At 45.2% G+C, this 25,997-nt stretch overlaps 1 protein-coding gene and 1 long non-coding RNA gene across 3 annotated transcripts in view; one reads left to right on the top strand and one right to left on the bottom strand.

Moving 5' to 3' along the window:
* The window catches only part of SH3RF2 (SH3 domain containing ring finger 2), a 113,034-nt gene that overhangs the window by 14,148 nt on the left and 72,889 nt on the right, over window positions 1–25,997 (bottom strand). The window contains exons 6-10 of the mRNA XM_019739097.3: window positions 16,915–17,006; window positions 15,423–15,593; window positions 8,653–8,885; window positions 5,027–5,376; window positions 2,486–2,794 (exon numbers count right to left, since the gene is read on the bottom strand). Of these exons, the coding sequence (XP_019594656.2) occupies window positions 2,519–2,794; window positions 5,027–5,376; window positions 8,653–8,885; window positions 15,423–15,593; window positions 16,915–17,006 (1,122 nt within the window). The 3' untranslated portion in view covers window positions 2,486–2,518. The remainder of the gene's footprint in view (window positions 1–2,485; window positions 2,795–5,026; window positions 5,377–8,652; window positions 8,886–15,422; window positions 15,594–16,914; window positions 17,007–25,997) is intronic.
* The window catches only part of LOC141567287 (uncharacterized), a 49,681-nt gene that overhangs the window by 9,989 nt on the left and 13,695 nt on the right, over window positions 1–25,997 (top strand). The gene's annotated exons all lie outside the window — the stretch shown is intronic.

The following is a 25,997-nucleotide window of genomic DNA, read 5'->3' as shown; positions in this document are numbered from 1 at the left end:
GTGTGCGGCAGAGCCTGCATTTGTAAGCACTGCACTATGCCATCTCCCCACCGTCTGCAGTCGGTGTCCAGAAGTCAAGGATAGTCTCTTGGTTCACACAGCATAACCTCCCCCCACCCCCAAGTTGGGATTTGAGGTGAGATAGCTTGAATGTGGGGGTATGGGCAGCTACCAACCTCGTTCTGCTACTAGCTGTGGTTATTCTTCAAGGCTCGGTTTCCTCGACTCTATAATGGGGACAATTACACCTGCCTTGTAAGGCTCTGGTGGAAATTACAGGAGAAGATGTATCTATCATCCTGGCACATAGGAAATACCTGAAACATGGTGGTGGAATGCATGGCTGGAGGTGCTAGTAAGTTCAACTTTTCCCCACAAGGCTCCACAGGGGTGGGATTTGGTTGGATGCTGGGAATGGGTGACGAGGCTGGATGGAGTGGGGGCAGCCGGCCTTTGGAGTTGTTTACAGTTCTCGGAGAGGGAACCCTATAGAGATGGTGGACAATGGGGAGAATGCTCTGTTTCATTTGAAAGGCATGGGCTGTGTCTCTATTACACTCAAATGATCTGTTGCTCAGCCCCAACAGTTAAAAATTAACTGGATCCATTGCTACTGAGTTGACTGGTCATGTCATTTACTTGCCACTCTGGGTATAGAGCAGATTGCCAAACTCACTGCTAAACTTATCAAGGGTGCTGTATTGCGTAAAGATGAGCCGTAGGTACTCATATTTTGACAGGTTACACCATGACTCCCTGTCCTTGTGACTTTCCTCCATTTCTCTACGTGGATTATTCCGTTCAATGAGGCATGGAGTTGGGCATGTTGATTTTGTGGAGTAGACACGGGTCAATATCTCACAGAAACAATATAATGTGTTACCAAGTTAGCTCTAACAGCTGCAAAGGTCTGACATACATACGGTATTCCTTGGCAGGATTATGGTTTTGTTTTGTCTTATTAAGGTCTGGAAAAGTCTGTGGACAATCCACTTTGCCAAGTGTGTGAGTGGGTATATAAAAGATACATGTTTTTAATCCCGGGATCTTAAAGAACTGGGAATTCTTCAAGGAGGGAGAAGGTCTAATTAGATGTGCCTTTTTTAAATGGCACCCAGCCTTAGCAAATGGCATTTATGCATTAAAGTGCCCACATTGATGACATGTAATAAATGTTAAATCACAACAATTAAGTTTAATGAGAACTAATGGGTGGTCTTACAGCATTGCCTCGGCTCTCCGGGATGCCCTCTCACCCTTGTTTACACGGCTTTTCCTGGCTGGTCCTGTTTGCGTCAGCCCCATCTTCGTGGGGTCACCTAGTTTTGCAGACTCTGTGCTTCTTTCTCCACCTGTCAGGAATGTCAAGGCCACTCTCCAAGCCTCTTTGATCTTCTTCCCCGATATTCTCCTCCCCTCATTCCTCTTTCTTTCTCGCCCTCCCTGCTCTGTCTGTCTTGCATGCTTCCTTCACCCTCCCTCTTCTCCTCCTTTCTCCCCTTTTCCTCTCCAGCCTTCTTTGTCCAGTCCCTTTGAGAGCGGCTTTCCTCTAGGAAGTGCCCTCACCCCAGCTGTGGGCTGGCCTTTTCTCACTGATATTGCTGCCTTATCCCGTGCAATAGCTAGCCTGCCCCAGAGGAGAAGACATCAGAGAAAGTAAAGAATGTTGCAATGCACACAGAATATATATCTAAACCCAAATCTCTTACAACGTTATTTTTAAGCATTCCGTGTTCTCTTAGGGAAGTCAGACTACAGAACCAGGATGAATTGTCCATAACACCATACAGCATCCTATCCATAGCTACGTGCTTCCTCCTATCTATTACGCAGGATTAACATGGTAGGAAAATGGGTTGAAAAGCTTCAAGCATGATAATCTTTTGGTACTAGGTCAGCTTTCTCTCTGACCTCCTTGTTTGGAGCAAACTTGGGAAGCTGACTCCCTTTGGTTTTAGAGGATTTTGGCACATTCAAAGTATCCATCTCACACCCTTCCCAGAAATTCTCTCTCTGCTGCCAGTATTATGACTCTGTGGAGGGAAAAAGATACGGTGGCTACCAGCAGCCAGTGTACAGGTCCCAGAAGATGACAGCGGCTGTTCTAATGCTTGTTGAGAACATGGTGATGTTCAAAGAAGCAATGCCAACATTCCCACCACTGTGACACCCCTGGGTGAAGCCCATTTTAGTGCGCCATAGAAATTCTGCACAGAACACAGGGGACAAGAGGCCCCACACTCCAGGCTGGGGAACAGGGTGGGCAGGATGGTTCCCCCACTCCTTGGTCCGAGTAGTGGGCCTTGCTGCATCGGATCAATATTTTGGAAGCCACCCAATCTATCTTCCCACCCAGTGCAGGAATCCCTGCTCCCACCTTTCCTTTCCTGGAGGTAAAATGGGCAGAACAAGGACCCAGGCTCGAGTACCCAAAGAATGGCAGGACACCCTCAGTGGAGGCAGACTGTATTTAAATGCAATTCACCTCTTTGGGGTCTAGGAAAAGCCACCTGTAGATTCATTTGCTGGGAAACACGGTCGGTGTGGCTGAGGCAGTGGACACTGGGGTCATGCTCTTGCCAAAAGTTGACTTCCTCCGGAGTTCTGTCTGTTGTCCGGAATGGCAGCCGCTTCGGTGGGCGAATAGGATGGTCATCTCTGGGCCCAAGGGGGTTGCATCAGGCTGGGATCCTTTAGGGGTGGCTGGCTGTTCAGGTTTTCCGGAGGTGGGTTGGAAGGTGGTGTGTTTGGTGGGAGGAGGACTGTAATTCTGAAATCTCACGGTTTTGACTTGCTGCAAGAGAAAGAAAGCAAAGAGACACTGGTGAGGTGGGAGACATGCCATTTTCCCCTGGGACTTGGTCCATGCTGTGTCTCTATACTTGTCCTTGCTTGAAGGTCTCATTCCCACGTTCATTCAGGAAATACCTGTGTCTACCATGAGTGTCTACAATGCAGCATGCCCTCTGTCAGGTGCTGTGAATCCAAGAGTGAACAAAACTGCCCTGACAAAAAGACAACTATAGCAAGCGTCATGATGGGGGAAGATGCTAAGAGAATGCAGCGGAGTATTGAACTGATGCTGGAATGGGGCTAGGCTTCCTAGAAGCAAAGCTACTTAAATTGAGAACTGAAGAATGATTAGGAATTATCTAGAAGAAAAAGGGTAGGCAACTATTTACCTGAGAAAAGGGCCTGAGGCAACAGGATATGATCCATTCTAGGAAGTATAAGAAGTTTACCTTCCCTCTCGCCTCTCTACCTAACCTTAAGGCCTATCTCAAGGCGTATCACTTCCTTAAGGCCTCCCCTGCTGACTCCATCAGAGAGTTCTGTAATGGCTTTATAAGTCCTCAGAGCCAAGTTTGCAAACTGGACACCTGCTGGCTGAATTTAGTCTGTAAAATGTTTGAGAGTTTAAGTTGCCAATACATAAAAATTGGGAGATTGCATATGAAAATCAGTATTTCATATATCTCTTAAAAAAATCAAAGATCTGGCACCCTGGGCCTATTCCCCATATTGGCAAAAATTGACTGGAACTGATTAACAGTTCCCCATTTATATGGAAGGAACTGTCTCCTGTTTGCACAAGCCCCCTCTTTCCTTTCACCTCTCCAGTCTGTTATATATTAATATCTGTCTGGTACTGATAGGTATTTGTTTTGGTCAAGCCCTATCTTAGGGCTTAATACAGTGTTTTGTGGTACTGCTGAGGAATGATTTCTTCTTTTTTTTCTATGAAATTTGACCTTAGTATCCCCCACTGAGAATCCCAGTTTCTTCCTACTTTTGACCTTCACCATATCTAGCAGAGGGCTGGGCACTTATTAAATGCTTACAGTTTGAGGGCTTGGGGTAACAGGCAACAGGGGCCTGGAAATTTTTAAATTATTTGAAAATATAATTCAGAAAAAAAATCCCAACATTTATCTCAGTCAACACTTTTTTTTCTAAATGCCTTTCTCTACAAGCTTATTGCTTAGCATTAAGAGCGTGCGTTTTTGTATTAGATCTGGTTCTACTCTAGATATTAATGTGTGTCAACTGTGTGCCTTTGGGTAATGTACTTTAACTCCTTAAGCCTCCATTTCCTCACTTTAAAATGAGGGTAATAATAATAATACCTACTTCAGGGGGTTGTTGTCTGGATTAAATGAGAGATAACAATGTGAAGTACTCAGCACAGTGCCTGCCACGTCATTAGTATGCAGTAAGTGCTTAACAAAGAGAAGGAAACCATATCATCTTTCCATTGAATGAGTGATGGTGGTGGTGATGGTGGTGATGGTGATGATGGTGGTGATGGTGGTGATGGTGGTGGTGATGGTGAGGGTGATGTGATGTTCAATAAACTAAAAGACGTGAGGATCACCTAATTTCTTAATGTCACCTCCTCCATCCCACCATCCCTCCTGCTTCAAGGATATTATTGAGAACATAAGTCTTTTACAAAAACTCTCATGTCTTCTAGTGGGAAAAGCCCTGGCATAGAAGTTAACAGATCTGACTTCTGCCACGGAGGTCACAATAGCAGTTAGTTGCTGGAGTCGTCATAACTCAGTGTGACCTTCATAAGTCACTTGAATTCAACGTGTCTCTGTTGCCTCTTCTATACTATGAACAATTATGGATCAAGCCCTATGTACACATATCTTATCTCATTTAGTCTCCAATCCAGGCCTATGAGGCTGTTACTATTCTCACGCCATTTTAAAGATTAGGCAAAAAAAAGTCTTCAAAGTCAAGAGCTAGTAAACAGCAGAGCTGGAATTCAAATTAAGATTTGTCTGATGCCAAAGCAATGTTTTTTCCAAGCCACCTCCGGGCCTCCAAAGAAATATGTATGAAATATTCAGAAAGCATGAAAGGAGACTCAGTAACACATCTGGTGAAGGTGTGAGGATTCTTTTGAGGCTGTAATTTTGATTCCTTGTCTATTAAAACTAAAATCTCAGGAGCTGGGACACTGGGCCATGTTAGGGGTCTAAAGGGTTATGTCTCCCTAAGGTCACCTCACTCCTACCTTTTCGCTGCCATTTCTTGAGTTTTCTGGCTTCACCAGGATCGATGGTGGGGCAGATGCTGGAGGTTTGGGTGGAGGCTCACTCTTGATGGGGATTTCCTTGCCTTCCATGATGATGGAACTGGCTGCCGAGTGGATCCTGCTGTCGCTGCCCCTGCTGAGGCACGTGAGGGCGGGCTCCCCAGTAGGAATGGGCTTGGATCCCATCTCTGTCACCACTGTCGAGGGGATCCCCTGCGGCTGCTGGAATTGGAACTGCTGAGGCCGTACGACCATGGTGGGGCTGCGTTTGAGGGAGCCCACCACAATGGTGGGGATCCCTGACTGGACAGGTCTTTGCAGTGATCCATCTGGGGAATTATATGACAGAGATATCAGCAACGGGGGCAGCCAACAGCAGGTTGGGTTGGGGCTGGGTGAGCAACATGTCCTGATATCCCAGAATAGTTAAGTGCTTTCCCAATATGACTGTGCTCACATTCTCTCAGGGTCTTTCAAAGGTGACCTTATTCTTTTTTTAGTGCTGTTTGCTGATGCTGGCAGCAAATAAGTGGCTAGCTGAATGTTGCGGGGGTGGTGTCAGAAGGTATATTACTTCCATTTGCCTCTCTCTCTCTCTCTCCCTCTCTTACACACACACACACACACACACACACACACACACACATACACACACACACAGACACAGACACACACTCTCCTACTCTCTCCCTCTAGATCTTTAAGATGGAAAGTGAAGAACACACACCTAGAGATGGCTTCACAATGAGAAAGAAATAGAGGAATGCAGACCAAAGAGGAAAAAAAAAGGAGACAGAAAGAGAGAACAGAAATTGAGAGTCAACAGAGAGGGATGAGAGGGAGGGAGAGAGGGAATTAGATGAAAGGAGAGGACTCTGACCAGCTACTTGAAGAAAAGTATAACAGAAGTTTTAGGTATGTAGTTGTGGGACCCTTTTAGTTGGGGGCTGCAGGGAGGAAGGGTGAGTGGGATATTAAATGTGTGTGTGCTAGGCAAATGTGACACCAGGTGGAAGGACATTTGGAAAAGTTACTCTAGAGTAGGGCTGTGTGTGGAGGATGCTTGCAAAGTCCCATGACACAGGCTCTGGAATAAGATCTCCTTCCAGGGAGCTGGGGACAAGTGCGTCCCATCACCTCCCTGTACCTCAGTCCCCTCATTTGCAAACTGGAGCTAATAACAGCACCACATAGGGTTGGTGTGAGGACTACATTTTACAATGTGTGCAAAATGTTAGGACTGTGCCTGGACCCTAATAAATGGCCCATGTTTGTTAGATATTATTTGAGGATAAAGGATAGCAAACCCTCCTATGGGTTTGTAAAGTATAGGAGCTTGGTTTTGTCTCTTTCCTGAACTCATTCTTTTTTATTTTTCTTAATTGGAGTGGTCCCCACTCAGTAAAAGGAAGCCATCCTTTTCCCTCCAATTCTCTGGAGACAGGAGGTCCCCATCCTAGGTCCTGTAGGTGACCTGGGGAATAATCAGGAGTTCACTGCACCCTGGGGGGAGGCAGAGAAGCACGCAGCCGTTTCTCCATAAAGATCTCCCAGCATTTAGAGAGCCATAGGTGACGTCTCGTCAGAAATGTTAGTCGTGTGTGACGCTCTATGGACATGTGTGTGAATCAGTCATTTGTGTCCAGCACAGAGGATCCGAGCCAAGGCCATGTTCTGCATTGTGACTCATGTCAAGCTGGATGTGAACATGGAAAGCAGAACGCTCACTGAACACAGTCGGTGACTGCAAGCAAGCCAGTCACCATTTACACAGGTCTGACCTTTCGATGTAGACATTTATTTTGCCACTGTCAGCCCTGTGAGGCACATACAGTCAATTCTGCTGTCACTTCTTTTCGCTTTGCGGAGATTGATAGTTTGACCAGCCTCACCTTGGGAAAAGGTGAGAGAGAGAAACAGCCTCCGGGATCTGGGAAAGTCAAAGCAGCACTGGGCAGACATGGCCTCCGTCTCCCGGAAACATGTACAAAATTGGTGTATGAGTTATTTATGTATTTTGTTGGTTCCTAATTTCTAAGAGAGCTAATGCTTTCCTATGATATGTGCATACAATGCAAGCAGTCAAAGCTCCAAGATAATCATGAGCTACACAAAGGTAGGGAGGGAGTGTCTGAAAGGATGCATGAGCAATTGCCAACGGGTGTACTTTCCGGCATTTGCAAGTGGCCTAGACGGAGCCTAAGTGAGTTCATACACTGGATGTTGCAAATATGATCTGCTTAGTTGCAGCAGCAATGATAATACTGACAAAATAATACTATATCAATAGCTAATTTTCTCAACAGCTCGTGATGTGCCAGGTGCTGTGTCATCAGTCCTACATGGATTATTTTATTAAATCCATACAATAACCCTGATGAAGTTGGTCCTATTTTTATTTCCATTTTACAAACGAGAAAACTGAAGTCTGAAGAGGTCAGAGACTTGCCTTGCCCAAGGCTCTTGTGATAGGATGAATTATTTTGTGTGTGTGTGTGTGTGTGGGGGGTGGGTAGGGGGAAAGATGGAGGAAGGTACTGGAGGGTGAAGGAGGGACGATGATTGGGTAGAACTGAGAGGCAAGAAGAGTGAGACTGAAGTAAAGCGGGTGATCAGATGAAAGCACTGAGAGAGATATTTAATTTTCTTGGGACATTTTCCTGTGTGGCATATTGTCTCACGTGTTATTCTTTTGCTCTGATGAGTCATATTGCATTTTCACATTTAATGATATTTTTAAGGTAGCAGAGCCCAGTTTATATCAGAGGACATAGAATAACTTAAATTCACTTTGCTTGGCTCATTATGTTCTCTTGGAGAGGTATACAAACATAAAACCTCGATGTGTTGTGAAACAATGGGTTTCAAACACTTTTAAGATGAAAACCCCTGAAAAGGAGGTCTTATGTAGAAGCTCAATGTGTTAGGAGATAAAAGCATGGCTTTTAAGGGGAAAGTCATATATGATGGCCATGTGTGCAGGTAAAGGTTACACAGGTAAAGACAAAAGCAAGGTATAGAACAGTGCAGTGAGTATGATTACAAGGTACATACGCATACGTACATGGAAGAGAACTTGGGGCTGGGGGTTAATGATATGAAGGAGACTCGCTTTCGTACAATATAATGTTTTTTAGACTTCGTGCAGGTATTAGCTAACTAACAAAGTGGAATTCAGAGGCTCATAGCAATGACCACTTAACCTTCTTTCCCTCCTCACCCCCATCCTTCCCATGTTTCCCTTTTGGCACCCTGAAGGGTTCCCTGGAGCATAGTTTGAGAAGCACTGATCCAGCAAGTGCTTTGGTTGTTGCATCTTAATAAGAGCCAGCACCCGCCTAGGCTGTGTTCTCATCACATGTTGGCGCTCAGGGCTGCCACCATCCCAATCAACATGCACGTATGAAGTGACTAGAGGGCAGGGACCTTGAGTTGGTCTGGCTTCCTTGCGTAAAACAACTCAGTCTTTGTGGATCGTAAAGCCCTCTTCACAGAGCCTTGTTTTCAAGCCAAGATCCCTGTTTCTGCAGAAGGCACTCCATCCCTCCGGGGTCAGGTCCCCCCATCACTTAGCGCCAGGCACGTACCTCTCTGCCACCACTTACTCTTTTTCATGCTGCTCCGCCCTTTCCGAAGGGAGCCCTGTCTGAATGTCCCCAGGCTGGCCGTGGTCCTCACGGGGTTGACAATGGCCGTGGGCACAAAGATGGACTTGAAGGCACGGCTCTGTCGGGGGTCACCTTCTGAAATGCTGCCTTGGGAGGACACAGATGAGGTGGATAATGTCCATGCAGCGTAGAGACCTGGGCTCCGGGAATCTGCAAAGCTAGATGTCTTTCTGGTTGTGGAAATTGTTTCAGAAGAGAAGGAATAAAGAAAGTAGTCAGCTAAGGGTCCTATTTAAAAAAACAACAACACAACTACCAGCTCCGAACTGGTCCACTAAATATGACCATGCCTTCCCCTCTTCCAACCCATAAACACGCTTTTCGCTGACATCGGGGGCTTAACTAAGCGGGCCACACCCCTACACCTGACCACGGTGGTGTGCTGAGCACAAGCAGAGGCTCTCACACAGGCCCTGGTGGGCCAGATGACGTGACTTACATCATCTTTCACTCCAGCTCCCACCACTGCTCACCCCACGTCCCTTCAGCCCTTGCGTTCAGAGCACAAGGCCTTTCAGGTGTTCGTCTCACTTTGCAGTGGTGGTTTGTTCATTCAGGGATTTTTCCCACTAGATTCTAAACTCTTTGAAGGCAGAGATTTGTTTGGTACGACTCGTTTTGTGTGTTCTGCGTTATTGTCTGTTAATCAATGTTTGCTGAATGGCCGCCACAGTGCTTTCGGCACTGATACCAGTTGTTTTGGCCAACACCAGACTGGGCACTTGCTGTATGCCGGGCACTGGCCACATACTTTGCCCACTTTATCTCATGGGTTCTCCACAATATCCTTTTGAGGTAGAGTCCTATTAGTGCCACTATTTCGTAGATTAAATAAATGGAGATTTACAGTTACTTGTCCAAGCAACTCCTAGACTTGAGATTTGAACCCAGGTCCAGGCTGGCCCTCTGCTCTACCACTAAGCCACGGCACCTGTGCTCTTACCACTGAACCACACTGCCTTCGGGCTAGTTAGAGCATTCATCATTTGGTAGCAGGGGAAACCCGGCACCCTGCTTGGAAGACATGAACTAATGCAGGGCGTAGGCCCTACAGCTGCCTCCATGAGACCCTGATTCTTCAGCCTTGGGCTCTGATTTTTAAGACTAGCATTCAAGTTTTGTAAAACAGCAACCTCTTCTCCATCATTCCCAGCCTGCAAGTCCCTGAAACCCAGAGGGAATGGCCGTCATTCTACATGCCTTTCCTGGCCTTTTACCAATCCTACCTCAACATCACAGCACCAACTGAGCAGTCCACGAATCACCTTGTCACTCTGCTGATGAAATAACCTTGGCTAATTACCTGGGAATAACCACCTTGACCGTAAGCCCCGGCACAGAGCTGCCCTCCAGGTTTCTCTTAAGGGAATTTCCCCTTTTATCTCCTTTTCTCCTTTTTTTTTGCTTAAAAAACTGATACGCAGTTTAATAATGAGCCAGCCAGTGTTGTACAGAGATGGATAAGGCATCATGTAACGTGGCCAATCCTTCCCAAGACGCATACGCAGCCCGGTGTGCCAGGAGCTGATGCCTGCAGCTAGGGGACGTTGTCCACAGCCGTCCACCTGCCTCTGGCCCCCAGTGATGCTCAGTAAAGAGGAATGGGCTGCCCACCAGCAAGAGTGCAAACTACTTTCTGGAGATGAGGGCTGGGTGGTGGAGAGAAAGCCCCAGCACTGGCTTCCATGGCAGAGTCTGCAACTGCCTGTCTTTTGAACAGAGGCTTTAAGGTGCTGGACATTGCAAAATGGGCTGAAAACAGGAAAGACAGGTTCCCAAACTGTTTTTCAGCAGCCGCAGCAAGGACAGAATACAGTTAGCTAGGCCCAAGCCAGCCTTATTCTAGCAGTTTCTTCTTTGAACGACTATTTACAGACTGAGGTGTGACCTCATTTTTTCTGACACCAGCACGAGGCTGGATTCCAGAAACTCCTAAATCCCAAGGCCCCCATCCAACACGGAGTTTCTCTATGTCTTTTGGCCAAAAGCTTAGCACTTATCTAGCACTTTCTTCTAACATCAAAGCACTTTGCTCACCAATACTAATTAGTCCCCATGACAGCCCAGACCTGCAGACATCACGGTCCTTTTATCCAGATGGAGAGACTGAAAGACACTTTGAGCTTGGGTGAAAAGAATGCATGTTGCGTCTGATTTGCTTATTGTGCTATTTGAGTGTGTAGATTCACGTCCCCTTCTCTGTCTATGACATGAGCCCTTAAGGACTTGCCCAGTGTTTGAAAGGAGCATCACAAATGGCAGCTGTATGTGCTCACCACTGGTAGTGGCTGCCTGGTGAGGTGTGAGCTTGGACCTTGACAATTTTCATATAGTTTTGTGTAGAAAGTTAAAGGAAAATGAGTGGTGGCCCAAGTGTCACTTTTCTCCATCCCAAAGACACCAGGAGGACACATATGTCCAGTGAAGGTTGCAGGAAAGAGAAATATCCTGGCTAACCGGGCAGAAGGGAATTTGTTGGGAGGATGAGAAGGGGTGGAAAGGGCTTGGAAACAGGATCGGAGGGAGGCTGCCGAGAGCTCGGCAGTGGGAATCTGAGGCGGGGAAGCGTCTGATCAGACGGTGCTGCTTGTGTTCTCGCCAGGAATGGCCTTCAACTTGGCCCACATTCTTTCCTCCCGTGTTCAAATTTCCAAGGTCCAAGAGTTGGGAGTACCAGGTTGGCGAAGCCGGTCCCTTAGCTGTGGTGATGGGTTGAGGAGGAGGAGGAGTTGGTTTCTTCAGCCTCCGAAAAGGGAGGAAACTTCTGCCTCCCACCAAGACTATGCACAAAGGAGGAAACCCAAAGGGATATTGGTGCTATTAAGACGGGGTTTGGATGACAACGTGACAAATGTCCTATACAACTTGAACCAATGGATTTCTCTAGGTTCTGGGGAAACACGTCACGGTGGTGGAGATCTAGTTGTGGTCAACACAGCTGGACTGGTGGGCGTCCATGTCTAGCACGGAGGGCTGGAGCTCTGGGTAGTATGGCAGCCTTTTCCTCTCCTGATAACTAAAAGGTTTACTTGCTGAATCTTATATCAAAACCCTGGCATTCTGGTCAACTCTGGGCTATCTATAGGTAGTTGTGAAGCTCTGGCTGGCTCAGTTCATGAGGGAACGGTGCTGATAAGAGCGAAGATTCAAATGTTCAGGGGGCTGATAAGAGCGAAGATTCAAATGTTCATACCTCTTAATCTAATGATTCTTTCATAGCATAACCAGGATGAGCCCTGGATGTTTATAAAAGGTGGCACTATACGCCAAGGGGGCAGGTGCCAGTGGAGGGCCACCACTGCAGACGGAAAACAAAGGGGATGGGGGAGCCTCTCTCTCTCTCTCTCACACACACACACGCATAACAAAAGAGCGCAAACACAGGTAGTCCAACCTGCTCAGTTCTAACATAACCTGCTTAAAGTAGTAGAAACCCAGCTGACAAATGACAGTATCATTCAGCCCTAAGAAGCAGGAGGAACTAAACCTCCCATAGTGGAAAGGGTGGTTAGGAACAAGGATGAGCTGCCCCCAGATCGACAAATTGGACGTATGTCATCCATGTCCGAGATCAGTGGGGACGGGAACGTTCTCTGTGTCTGGGAGACCATCAAGGAAAACACACACGTGGAAAGCATTGCTCCTCGGTCACCTAATAGCCTTCAGGAGAAGATACTCTGACAGGGAATATACTTCTTCTTGGACATGCTGGTTCTTTAGAAGCAAAAACACCCCTCAGCGAAAGTAGCACCTCAGCTGGGGTGGGGAAGATGGAATCAATGGTGACTCGTGGGGCTGAAACCCCATCCATCGCCTGACATGCAGCCATATGGAAGCAGGTGAGTCTAGATGCTCATGACATGCCCAGGAAAACAAGAGGAGAAAATTCAAGGACGTGGTAAAGGGAAGCTGGAGCCTGGAAATACAATGGAATGGAGTCCTACATACGTCCCAGTTAGGGTGATGGCATGTCCTGACTTTCCCAGGAGAGTCTCCACTTACACTTGTTGTAAGAATGTCCCTCCCTTAGCTCAGAAGTGTCCTAGTCTGGATGACAAACTATCTGGTCACTCTTAATCTAATGATTCTTTCATAGCATAACCAGGACTTTGGGCTGAGGTCTGATGCATAAGCAGATGCCCTAGCATGGCCCTGGAGAATTAGGGTAGGCATCCCCCTTGCTCTTCATTTTGACTTCTAGGTCATTCTCCCAGCCTCCTCCATACTTCCCAGCTTTGGTGCATGTTATTAGACTCTACCAACTGGCCGCAGTCATCATTTCCCCCAGGTCTCTCATTCCTGGAAGATTTGAGCTCCTGGCTTACTGTCATTCTCGCCAATACACCTGATCCTACCAGGATGATTCCATCTATTGTTAGGGACTTAAATGCCATCTTAAGCCTGGACGTCTTTCTTAAATGCTAGATTTGTATACCTAACCGCTGACCAACATCTTTACTAGGATTACTAATAGGCACCTGAGACTTAATCTGCTGCAAACCAAGCTTTTGCAGCCTCCCATTGCCCTCACCAAAGAACCTGTTCTTTTGGTTTTCACCTCCATCTCAGTAAAAGGCAACTCCATCTTCCAGTGACTCAGGGCAAAACTTGGACTCATCTTGAATCCTCTATTCTTTCCCACCCAATATTTGATCTGTCATAAAATCCTGCTGTCTCTCCCTTCAGAACATAGCCAGACTCTCATTGGTCAGACTCTATGAACCAGGCTAACGCCCTTGTTCAATTCACCTCCATAGACTTTCACACAGATGAAAATCTCTCCTCTGGATTATTACAATATCCTCTTGACTCATCTTTGTTCTACTTTTCCCTCTCTACAGTTTATTCTAAATCAGCAACTAGAAGGATTCTGGTTCAAACCCTCTTCTGCTCAAAACCCTGCAATAGGGTTAAAGCCAAATTCCTCATTATGACCTAGGAAATTCTAGATGATCTGACTTCCTGTGACCATTCTGACCTCATCTGCTATGAACGTCCCCCTTAGTTGCTTTAATCCGGTCCTGTTGGCCTCATGTCAGGGACTCTCCGACCCCAGGGCCTTTGTTCCAGAATGTGCTGTTGCTTTGACCTGAAATACACTTTCTTCAGAGCTTCACATGGCTCGCTCCTCAATTCCTTAATTCCTCCTCACTTCTCAGAAAGGCCATCGCTGACCAAACTATTACAACTTTAATCACCCCCACACGAATTTTATCCCCCTTTCCTGATTTGGTTTTCTTCTTGGCTCTTATCATTAACATATCATGTATATTACTTATATATCTTGGTTTTTGTGTGTTCCAGTAGAAGGTAAGCTCCTGTGGGCAGGAATTTTGTGTATTTTGTTCACTGGTATTTCCCCAGTATCTAGAAAGGTGCCTGACATGTGTCAGTGCTCAATAAGTATTTGTGAAATAAATGAATTAATGGATCATTGATAGATACCCTTAGCTTTCTTTTGGATATTTTGCAACTTTCTAACAAATCCCAAGAACCTTCCATCGACGGGAATAACTATGATCTTCTACTCCAACTTTCTGCCATGTGAAGAAATCTTTTTATGTAGGCCTGGATCTATGGGAACCCAGACTTTGCCTGTATTCTTGCTAGAAAGGGGGTCCACCACCTCACCAGCTAGCCTGATGGGGATATCTATGGGTTAGAAAATGCAGCCTTTTATTGAACCAAACCCTTCTAAGTTGTATCCACTGGTTCACTGCCCCTCATGGAACAAATCTACTTCCTGGTCTCATAGTCTATTATGGTCCCTTTGACCCTTCTTTCTACAGCTTGAACAACCTTAGTTTATCAGTTCCTCCTGTGATGTGGTTTTCTGTCTCCTCACCATCCTTGCTGGTCTCCTCCAGACTCAGTGCCCACCTACACGAAGGTCCCCCAAACTGGTCATATGACTTTAGGAGTGACCCCCATAGCGTACAATGGCATTATCACTTTCCTCTAGTATGTCATAAAGGCAGCTTTAGATGTGTGGTGATGGCCTCACTGCCTGTGACAGGCTTTGCCTGGGCTGGTGGGGGTGAAGGTAGGAGGAATTTGTGGATAGTTTTAGGGTTTGTGTGCATTGTGATTGTGGTATGAGGTGGCTAGACACAACTGTGGCCCAGTGAAATTCATAGGTATACCACCGAATGAAAGGCTGGGAAAGAAGAACCACGGGGTAACTAGCATTTGACCTGGGGTGTGGATGGACAAGCCCTGGTCTAAGTTCATGGAAACTCTGCTAATGAATGGCCCAGCATCCTGGGACATTTCCTGAGATGCTCTGGGAGGTCGTCTGACCGTCACATTTCCCTTTTCTGCCACTAGATGGAGCGTCGAGGTGGAGGATGTGAAGTGGGATTTTTGGGGTTTGCGCACAAAACCTGAAATCTAGTTTTTCGGCAGGTTGCCTAACTCTGTACATCCGTTTTCTCATCTGTAAATATCAACCTTACAGGATTCTTGGACGTAGCCAATACATTGTTAAAAATGTGAAAGTGCTTGTAAACTGTGAAGAGCCATACAAAAGATAACTATTTTTTGCTATATATATAGTTTTTAAATTAAAATGTTAGGAGAGTACTAGGGCAAAAGCTGTTTTTGACCCACACTCTGAAAGAGCATCGAATCCTTCAGCAGTTCAACCCACAGCTGGCCCCTGGCCTAGAAGCCCGGACACCCCTTGCCTGAGGTTCGAGCTGACGCACCTGAAAACAGGGATGACGTAGTTGTTGGGGAAGATGCCGACTCGCCCGGTGACCAAGGAGATGCCCCTGAGCCAGCCGTCCTGGTACTTTCCCAGCACCCTGATGCTTTCTCCCTTTTGTAGGTCCAGCTCATCGGGTCCATGTGCTGAGTAGGTGTGCAGGGCCACGAACCTGGAGAGACACAGGGACTGGTGAAGGGAGACAGTGTACACACCTAGGGGAGGGCAGGGAAGCAGCGGAGGCGGAAGGGAGACGGAAGGCTCAGCCCAGTGGTTAGCAATAACAGCCTCTGAAAACCAAAACCTCAGTATGTGTGGCAGCCCAAAGAGGCAGAACCTGGTTGAAATAGTAGTGGAGGGGCCCAGATCTCTGCCCTCTCCATCTCCCCCTCCTACACAGACTCTCACACAGCTGAAAATCACTAATTTAGGCCCCATCAGCGTTTGGACAATAAAGAAACTGGCCTACAATAGAGAAAGGAGTTGGTGACCAGGAATCAGTGGCAGAGCAAGGCCTCAACCCCGGACGTGATGCTCTACCGAGGGTGAATTCTCCCACAGCTTAGAGTATTACCCAAGAAAACGGACGCAGCCAGCAAGGTTCGGGGAAATAGGAGGCCAGCTGGAAGCCTCTCTGATCCACACCCTCTCCTGAGAGGAGAGACCTGTTTGACTCCCAGGAATGGCCTGAAGAGCTGGCTTAATATAGGCAGGCAGGAGGACACTGGGAGGAGGGAGGCAGGTTCAATTTTAGTTCTCTGGCACACAGCGGAATGCTGGCTGCTTAGTGGGATGGAGGGAGACGGGCTTCATGTGGCAAAAATGTGTTCAGTTTGGAGCCGTACTTTTACTCTGAAGTCCGCAGAGGGGTCAGGAATATCAAATCCACCTGTGAGTCAGGGATGAAGACACTCGTGAATAGTGAGGCTGTGAAAGGGAGAGTGCCTGGCTGACTAAAGGCATTAAAAAAACAGAACCCACTTTGGTGTGCCAGACGCAGGGGTTACCAGTACATGACCCTCGGGTGAGACATCAGGACGTCCTTCTAGATTCCAAGGACTGTGTGTGAGACATCGAAAGGTTTCAGCAAAGGGGTTGGTCGGGAATGTTCTCCTCTGCAGGTTTTCTCCCTCCTCTAAAATGCTACATTTATTTTTCACTGATTACTAAAGCAACATCTATTTATAACCCAACAGTTTGAATCTAAAGGAAGACAATAGAAATTGCTCACTACCCAATCTCCCAGCAATGTTTTCATATCTAATCTTCCAGGCTCTTTCTACTTTTGTAAAATAATGAGCTAGGATGATGTGGTTTGCTAATTTGTGTTTTTCACCAGTATTTCCGTTGGTGGTTGTAACGGAAGGGAAGCTGTTGTCTCTCTGGGGGGATGGTTTGGGAAGGGTGATGCTCGATGGCAGAGGGATGGCAACAGTGACCCCTCTGTGCCAGGACCGGGGGGCCGGGGTTGGGGGGCTGAGTGTTTTACTCACATATTGGCTGAGTGATGTTGCTGGGAGCCGGCCAGGCTGACGATGGCCGTGGAATGTCCTGGGGAGGCAGGTGTGGGATGATAAACGCTGACCTATACAGACACAAAAGACAGCCAAGCAGAACCAGTGAATGCCACAAGCTAGGCCCACAGCAGAGCTGCTCCAGAAGGCCTGATGCCACTGAAAACAGAGCCATGCCCAGTGCCACCCATCGTGTGTCGTCTCTGTGGTTAGTGGCTGTGGGCAAAGCAGGGCGGGGACAGGTTGGTTTATTAGGGTGGCACGCCAAGGCCACATTCCAAAAGACGGCTCTGATACGGCAGAGGACGAAGGCCCGTCGGGTTTACAGTCGGCAGGGCACTTCCAAACTGCTTGACCTGTGCCCCCGGCCCCCCCACCCATCTCCCAGTACGCTCACCTCCCTCTGTGAAAACCTCCTCTTGGAATATGATGCAGTGGCTAATATTGACTGAGAACTTAACACTTCTCAGGCATTTTTAAGGGCTTTACAAGCTAATTTAATCCTTATTAAAGGTACTATTACTATCCCCATTTCTGGATGAGAAACTGAGGGAAAGAAAGGTCACCCAACTAATATGAGACAAAACATAAAACCAGGTGGTCTAGGTCTTGATCATTCCCCCCTCCACCCCCCCACACACACCAGTTTATTCAGTGATTTATGGAAAGTGAATCGGAATCCTTTTCAATTTTCCAGGATGAAAGAGGGAACAACAATGCTAAAACCTCCTGGAAACTGTCTACTATCCTGGCACCGGGCCTATTATCTAACATACTACCTTGCTTATTTCCTTATTGACATGTATCAGACTGTGATTGTTTCCCTTGTTTATTTACCAACCATCCCCTCACTAGAGTCTTTAAGTTTCATGAGGGCAGGGGTATGTCTGGCTCTTCCTTGTCTTTTTTATATGCTCAATATGCTATTGTAGCTTAAAGAATGAGTGAAAAAAAGGTTTTCCTACCCAGTACACTAAACATCTCTGTGCTAACCAGAGTAAATGCATATTCAATCTATCTTCAGTTACCTCCCCATAAGTCATGGTAACTATATATGTGTGCCTTTTTAGGACTATGCTTTTGTGGGTACAATTATTGTTTGTGTGTCTGTGTTGGGGCAGGTGTGAATGCATTGCTGAGTGCATGTGTCTCTCTGTGCCAGAACCCGTGACAATTGTATGTAGATGTGTGATGGCATTGGTCTATTGTATATTCATGCATGTGGGTTTATGATATGCACATATGCTGTGTGTGATTATATGTGTATGCATGGTTGTATATGTGACTGTAAATGTCTATCTGGAATTCTGTGTGCATGTATGTGAACTCTAGAGGTGTGTGTAGGTATGCATGACTATAGTTTTGTGTGTGTCTATGTCGATGGTTGTGTAAATGTAGTTGTGGCTGGATATGTATGTGTGACATTATGAGAATCTGGTTATAGGATCAGAAAACCATTCCAGTCAGATAATAACAAGTGTTGGTGAGAATGTAGAGCAATTGAAACCCTCATACAGTGCTGGTGGGAATGTAAAATGGTATGGCCACTTCGGAAAAGTCTGGCAGTTCCTCAAACGGTCAAACATAGAATTACCAAATTACCCAGTAAGTCCACTCCTAGTACATACCCAAGTGAAATGAAAACATAGGTCCACACAAAAATCTGTACATGAGTGTTTACAGCAGCATTATTTATAATAACAAAAGGTGGCGATAACCCAAATATCCATTGACTGATGAATGGATAAACAAAATGTGGTACATTCATATAACAGATTATTATTCAGCCATAGAAATGAACTTCTGATACATGCTGGAACATGGATAAACCTTGAAAACATTGTGCTAAGTGAAAGAAGCCAGATGCAAAAAGACCACATTACATAATTCCATTTATATGAAATGTCCAGAATAGGGAAATCTATAGAAATAGAAAGTAGATTTGTGGTTTCCAGGGGCTGGGGACATATGTAGATATGGGGGTGATAGTTAAAGAGTACAGGGTTTCTCTTTGAGGTGATGAAATATAAAACTGTGGTAGTAATGGTTGCATATATCTGTGAATATATTAAAAACCACTGAATTGTTTACCTTAAATGGGTGATGTGTATGGTATGTGAATTATATCTCAATGAAGCTTTTTTAAAAAAAGAGCATTCCATGGTCACACATCTGAGGCGCTATAACACTGCGTTAAGTGTTCTGAGCCTTGCAATCAAATATTGTCACACCAGGTCCCTCAAACAGAGATGACAAGGAGCTGGCTTTTGGGCTAGGCATCTCCTTCCTGTGAGTGGGCAAACTAGAGCCCTGCCGGGCGTGGGCACTGTGCCAAGGGAGAGCCTTGTTATGCGAGCAACTAATCTTATGTTTGTGGAGACTCTTGGACCACTGATTAAGCAGGATGAACTTCAGTTAACACTCATGAATTTCCAATGTTATGTTTGAGTAAAAAACCCTTCTATCCATAAACACCACTAATCTGTAGGGAGGAGGAAGATAGTAGAATGCAAAGCCACCCCTCCGTTATACCAGGCTCTGCCTTTCTACTTCTCGAGGGCTTCATCTGGGGAGGGGGTTATTTCCCCCTATTTGGAACACAGAACCTGGCCAGGACTGAAACGAGTGGGCTTGTGATAGAGTTCTTTCTGATATGGAATGGGAAAGGAGGCCAGATTCTCAGGTTTTGTGGTGTCCTGGAGGGGAAGGGAGAACACAAGTAGAGAAGGAAGAAGAAGGAGGCAAAGGAGGATGAGGGGGAGAGGACAAGTAGTGGACGAGTGAGAGTGGGGCAGAGAGTCAGAAGCTGGGACAGAGGTGCAAGGAGAGAAAGAGAGAGATCCAGAGGGATAGAGAAGTGAAGGAAGAAGAAAAGAGATTAAGATCAGAAAAACTCCTGCAACCCATTCAGAAGAAGATAAACAACCCAAAAAGAAATGGGCAAAAGGTACCACAAAAGAAGATATACTGAGTGGCCAGTAAGTGCATAAAAGGATTCTCTACATCCACAGCTGTGTGGCCTCTGGACAATTATAAAAAGAAAATGCAAATTAAAACTACCATGAGATACCAGTTCCCACCGACAAGAAAGGCTAAAATTAAAAGGACTGACATATTGAGTGTTGGTGAGAATGTGGGGAAACTAGAGGTGTTATATACTACTGGTGGGGACGTAAAATGGTGCCACCACAGTGGAAAACAAGCCGGCCATTTAAAAAATAAAGTGAAATATACACTTACCACACTACTCAGCAAGCTACTCATAAGTATTTAAGAAAAATGTCCATACAAGGACTCGTACATGAACGTTCATAGCTTTATTCATTTTAGCCCCAAACTGGAAACTACCCAAGTGCCAATCAACTGCTGAATGAATAAATAAATTGTAGTACAACAACAGTGGCATTCTTCTTAGCAATACACACAACAACATGGATGAATCTTATCATCCTAAATAAAGGACACACAAGACTACATAATCTATGATGCCATTTATGTGACATTCCTAAAAACAGCCCAAACTATATCGACAGAACACAGAATAAGGATTGCCAAGAGCCAGGGGTGGGGAAAGGGGATTTTGCAAAGGGGCACAAGAAAACTTTTTGGGCTGATGGAAATGTTCTACATCTTGATTTTGGTACTCATTACGTGCCTTTATCCATTTGCCAGATGTCATTGAACTGTACGCTTAAAATTGTTGAACTTTATTGTATGTTAAGTATGGCTCAAAAAAGCTGGTAAAGTATGAATACATTATCTAGTGGGCAGGCAACATCCAAGTGGCCTTACTTTGACCCAGGCCAAGCTCTGGAATGCTCTGGAAAGAGTACAGGGAAGGCTTGGCTTAATAGTGTGTAGCTAGCAAGGGACCCTCATGTCAGGGGGCTCACCAGAATAGGACAGAAATCAAGAGTGGAAACCTGTGGATAAGAAGGAGGCTCAATAAATAAGAAGAAAACAGAAATGAATGAATAACTGGAGTGATAGGAAAAGAGAGAAAGATAGAGAAAGGCAGAGAAAGGAGAAACTTGCAGGGAAGGAGGGCGACAGACCAGGACTGAAATGATGCTCCCATCCTGTAAACAAAGACAACCATCTATGGATGGCCAAGTTTTGAGGAGGCAAGTCTATTCCTGCCACTGCGATGGAAGATGGAGCTTCAGCCTTCCTGAGTGAAAAAGCCTGGTGACTGGTTCCCTGGGGTCAATTGTGACCTTGGGTCCCCATGCCACAAGAGGTTGGAGGCTGGATGCAAGGTCCTCCAGCAACTGGTACTTCCCGGCACAGAGTTCCGAGACCTGAGCAGGATCAGAGAGTGGGTATTTTCTGCTACCATCTAAAAACATTTTTTCTTCCTTTTTGAAGGAAATGACTCATTTAAAAAAAGTCTTTATCAGTAACAGAAGAATCCACAGCTGTGTGGCCTCTGGGTGTTTTCAGGTCTTGAGGTATTAAATTAGGGAGGAAGGTGGCATGGAGCCTGGCACAGAGTTACAACACTCTGCTGGCCCCTGCGCCTTCCCTGGCAGTCACACTGGCGTAGAGAAGGCGGCTCCCCCTCAGGAATCTGGAGAGGGCGTTTAGCTTCGTACTCAGGCATGTGGCGCTAGCATTTACCGGGATCTGTGATCTCGGGCAAGTGATGGAATTCTGGGGATCCTCCCTTTCCTCACCTGTACAGTGGGGCAATAATGGTATCTCTCTCATAGTGTTGCTATCAGATTGAATAACACAATCCTTGTAAATTGTTTAGCACTTTATAAGTACTCAATAAATATTACTTATTTTGATCTGCAGAGAGATTAGCTGCTGCACAGGATGGGGTAGACAGGTCACCTCCTTTTATGCAACAGCCCTGCAAGGTCTTGGACTGAGAGCAGGACCCAAGGATGTGAGAGGGGATGGGAACAAGCAACCCTACTCGTCTTTGGGAGGAAAATATCCCAGCTTTTCAAAAATGTGAGTTTGCTGCCCTCCTCCTGGCCCCTCTGTGGCACGCAGCTCTCTCCTCCAGGGCGCATGCCTTTCAGTACCTTGGTGGCCATGGGGTGACTGTCTTTCTCAGCAGAATGTAAACTACTCCACAGGAGCCTGTTGTGGTCCCACATGTTGGTGTATTCCCAGGAGCTAACAAGGGCCTGGAACCTACAGGGTGTCCCCTCAGGGTTGGGAGAAGGGCTGCACTTTAGAGAGAGAAAATTAGGTATTACTTGGTAGTTTCTGTTCCACCACTATGGATAATCTGGGGCTGGCCATCTATCTTTATAAAGTTAAAAACTCCTTCCCCTCTATAGATTGAGAGACTTAAGAGCCATGTGCAGCCATTGCATTGCGTGGACCTTATCTGGCCCTAGGCACTGGGGTGAATGCAATAAACAAAACACAGAGGGCTCCTTCCCCGTGTGGAACTCACTACGTATACTAGGGAAGTCATTTAAATCCATACTTATATAAGCATGGTGCACGTGGGGCTGGGGGAAGTTCAAGGTGTTCTGCGCGAGGGAGAGGCTGGCCTTGATGACCAAGAGGTATTTCACTGTCACATGCTATGATTCTAAAGATAACTTATTATACACAGGTCTCATGGTCTTTATGCCCATTTTTTACAGATGAGGAAACTAAGAAAGATTACATGACTATCTGGAGGTAGCCAGCGACGGGTGGTCACATTGACACCAGACACAAGGACCTTCCTTAGGCTGGGAGCCCTCTCTGTAGGAAACTAAGGCTAACACTTTTATTTCTAGATCTCAGAGTGACGAAAGACGTTACGTGTACGAGGCATGTTTGCGCATCCCAGACAAAAACACCACCCAGCCAAATTCAATGTTCTGTTTTTATGCTCCTGGATATGTGATGTCTCTCATGACCGCTGTCCCCGTCAGGTAGCCCTTGCATAGCTCTGATGGCAAGTGGAATATTAGTTCTTCTTGTTGGTTTGTCTTCTGCTGCTCCTGGCAGAGCAGAAGTCCCAAGAGAGTCAGAGCCCCTTCTGTCAGACCTCTCTCCTTCCTCCTCCATCTACGCCGGTCTCAGAGCCAGCCCGGCCTGCAAACCCTCCCTGCTTTGCATGGGCAGGGAGCGGCCACCTAGCGCTATTCATCTGCCCCCAGAGTAAAACACTGTCTGAAAAAGAACTCGTTTATGAGCCAGCAGCAGGTGGTTGTAGGTCCACCTCAAAAAATAATCTTTTGATAGGCCAGCAGGGATAACACTGTAGAGCGTTGTGAACACTACTAAATTTACGTCTCTCAGGTAGTCATCAAAGCTTGTGATCTGGCTCCTGCTTTCCTCTCCAGCCTCATCTTCCTCCACTTCCTTTCCCCTCAGCGGCTGGGTCTTTCCCAGCTCTGAGCAGGGCACACTGTTTCTGTCACTCCAGACTTCTGCACGCGCCCCATCCCCCACTCCTGCTCTGTTCCTTCCTTTGTAATTAAAAATTTGAATGATAAATACATTACGACTACAAATAAATGTATATAATTTTATGTATCATTTAAAGAAGAGTGATAAAATTAACACTTGTATACACAGCACCCAACTGAAGAAAGAGAAATTGAATATTGTGCTTCGAGGCCCGCTGCATAGTCCTCTATAATTAGATCTCCCCTCCTTCTCCACACACCGCCCCCCCACAGGCAGCTACAATACTGAGATTTGTGTTAATCGTTCCAGTGCCTTTCTGTGTAATTTTTAGCACCTTGGAATACATTCCTAAACAATATGCTGTTTAGGTTGGCTAGTTTTTGAGCACAGTATGAACGGATTCACGTTGCGTATATTCTTCTATGACTTGCATCTTGTGCTCAACACTAAGTTTTTGCGTGTATTTGTGGCTACCTTTCACTGCTGTCTCATATTTCATGGCATGCATAAACCACCATGTGACCATTCTATCATTTATGTGTCATCTGGGCGGTTTTCAAATTGGGCTTCTGAACAAGGTTGCTATGGGCATTCTTGTTTATGTCCCCTGAGCACGCGTCCAAGAGTTTTTCCAGGATGTACACTTAGAATGGAATTGATGGCCCATAGGGTCTGAGCCTGCTCAGTTTTATTAGGTAACAACAAACTTTTTCCCAGTGTGGCTGTAACAATTTACACTTCCACCATCTCGCCAGCACGTGGTAGCCCAGCTTTCTAATACCTGCCTATGGTGGGTATGAAATGATATCTCATTTTGGTTTCCAATGAATTTCTCTGAGTACTAAAGAGCTTGAGTTTCTTTTCAAATGTTTATGGGCCATTCTTGTTTCTTATATGAAATGCCTGTTCATGTCTTTTGTCTATTTTCCCCATCTACTGGGTTATTTATTATTTTCTTAAGTTCTAATATTTTGGATATGAATTAGCTGTAGTTTGTATTTTCACTCTGTGGTGTCTTTTGATGAACTGAAGTTCTTATTTTTAATAGTCAAATTTACAATATATTCTCTTATGGTTTACACTTAAAAAAAATCTTGAACACAAAATTTTTTTTTTAATTTCGATATCATAAAGACGTACTTCTGTATTATCTTCTAAAAGGTTTATAGTTTTGCCTTTCACATTTAAGTCTTTAATCCACCTGGAATTGACTTTTGACAAGGAAGGGATCCAATTTCATCTTTTTCCACATGGATACCCAATTAACCCAGCACCCTAGTTCAACCTTTCTTTCTAATCTGCAAAGCCCACGCTGTTGTAAATCAAGTCTCCATGTTGTGTCTATTTCTGGGTTCTCCAGTGTGTTCTGTTGGTTTAATGGAATCCCTATGCTAAAACCATGCCATCTTAATGTTATAGCTTTATAAATAAAATCAGGTATCTGATAGGGCAGATTCTACTCCTTACCCCAACCAAATTCTATTACCTTCTTTAGAAGTATCTGGGCTGTTGGCTTTTTGTTCTTCCATTTAAATTTTTGAGTCTCCCTTTGAGTTCCAAACAAACAAACAACCCACTGGGATTTGAACTTATAGATACATTTGGGGGAGATTCAACATCTTGAAGCTATTCAAGAGCATGACATAATTCTTCATTTATTTTAGGTCTTCTTTAATGTCTTCTAATAACATTTTGTAAATTTTCTCCATAAAGGGCATGCATGTATTTTGTAGCATTTAGTCCCAAGGATTTAAATAATTTAGTTGCTGTTATAAATGGTATTTTTTAAAAAATGATTTTTCTAACTATTTGTTTTGTTTTTAAAGTACAGAAATACAATTAAAGTTCTTGTATTGACTTGTATCCAACAACCATGCTAAGCTCATTGATTCCTAACACGTTGTTCTAGATTCTTTTGAGTTCATCATATAGACAACATCATCTGCAGTTAATGACAACTATGTTTCTTCCTTTCAAATATTTAATCTTTTATTTCTTTTTTTTAAAATTTATATTTTAAATTTACTGGGGTGACAATTGTCAGCAAAATTACATAGATTTCAGGTGTACAATTCTGTATTACATCATCTATAAATCCCATTGTGTGTCCACCACCCAGAGTCAGTTCTCCTTCCATCACCATATATTTGATCCCCCTTACCCTCGTCTCCCACCCCCCAACCCCCTTACCCTCTGGTAACCACTAAACTATTGTCTGTGTCTATGAGATTCTGTTTCTCATTTGTTTGTCTAATCTTTTATTTCTTTTGCCTGCCTTACTGTCCTAGCCAGGCACTGCGGGACGAGAGCAGAAACGTAACAGGCATTCCGTTCTCTTCTGAATCTTATAAGGAACACTGTCAATAGTTCATCATTAAGTATGATGTTCGCTGTCGATTTTACATAGATTTCATTTATCATGTTAAGGAAGTTCTCTTTTATTTCTAGTTTGCTAAGATTTAAAAATATATATAATGAATGGATACACAATTTTATCATTTTTTTCTATATCCATTGAAAAGATCACATGGTTTTTCTCCTTTATTAAGGTGACAAATTACACCAATCAGTTTTGTAATGTCAAACCAGTCTTTCCAAGCAAACCTGGGTTTGCTTTGCTAATATACACTTTACACACTTGAGGGTTTTTGCATCTATGTTTGTGAGTGAAGTAGAACTCAGATTTTCCTATC

The sequence above is a fragment of the Rhinolophus sinicus genome, chromosome 5, assembly GCF_057876585.1.
Source record: "Rhinolophus sinicus isolate RSI-liver-muscle chromosome 5, RSI-T2T, whole genome shotgun sequence".
NCBI classification, from domain to species: Eukaryota; Metazoa; Chordata; class Mammalia; order Chiroptera; family Rhinolophidae; genus Rhinolophus; species Rhinolophus sinicus.
Note: the sequence above shows the minus strand (reverse complement) of the source record. Positions and strands in the feature narration are given on the sequence as shown.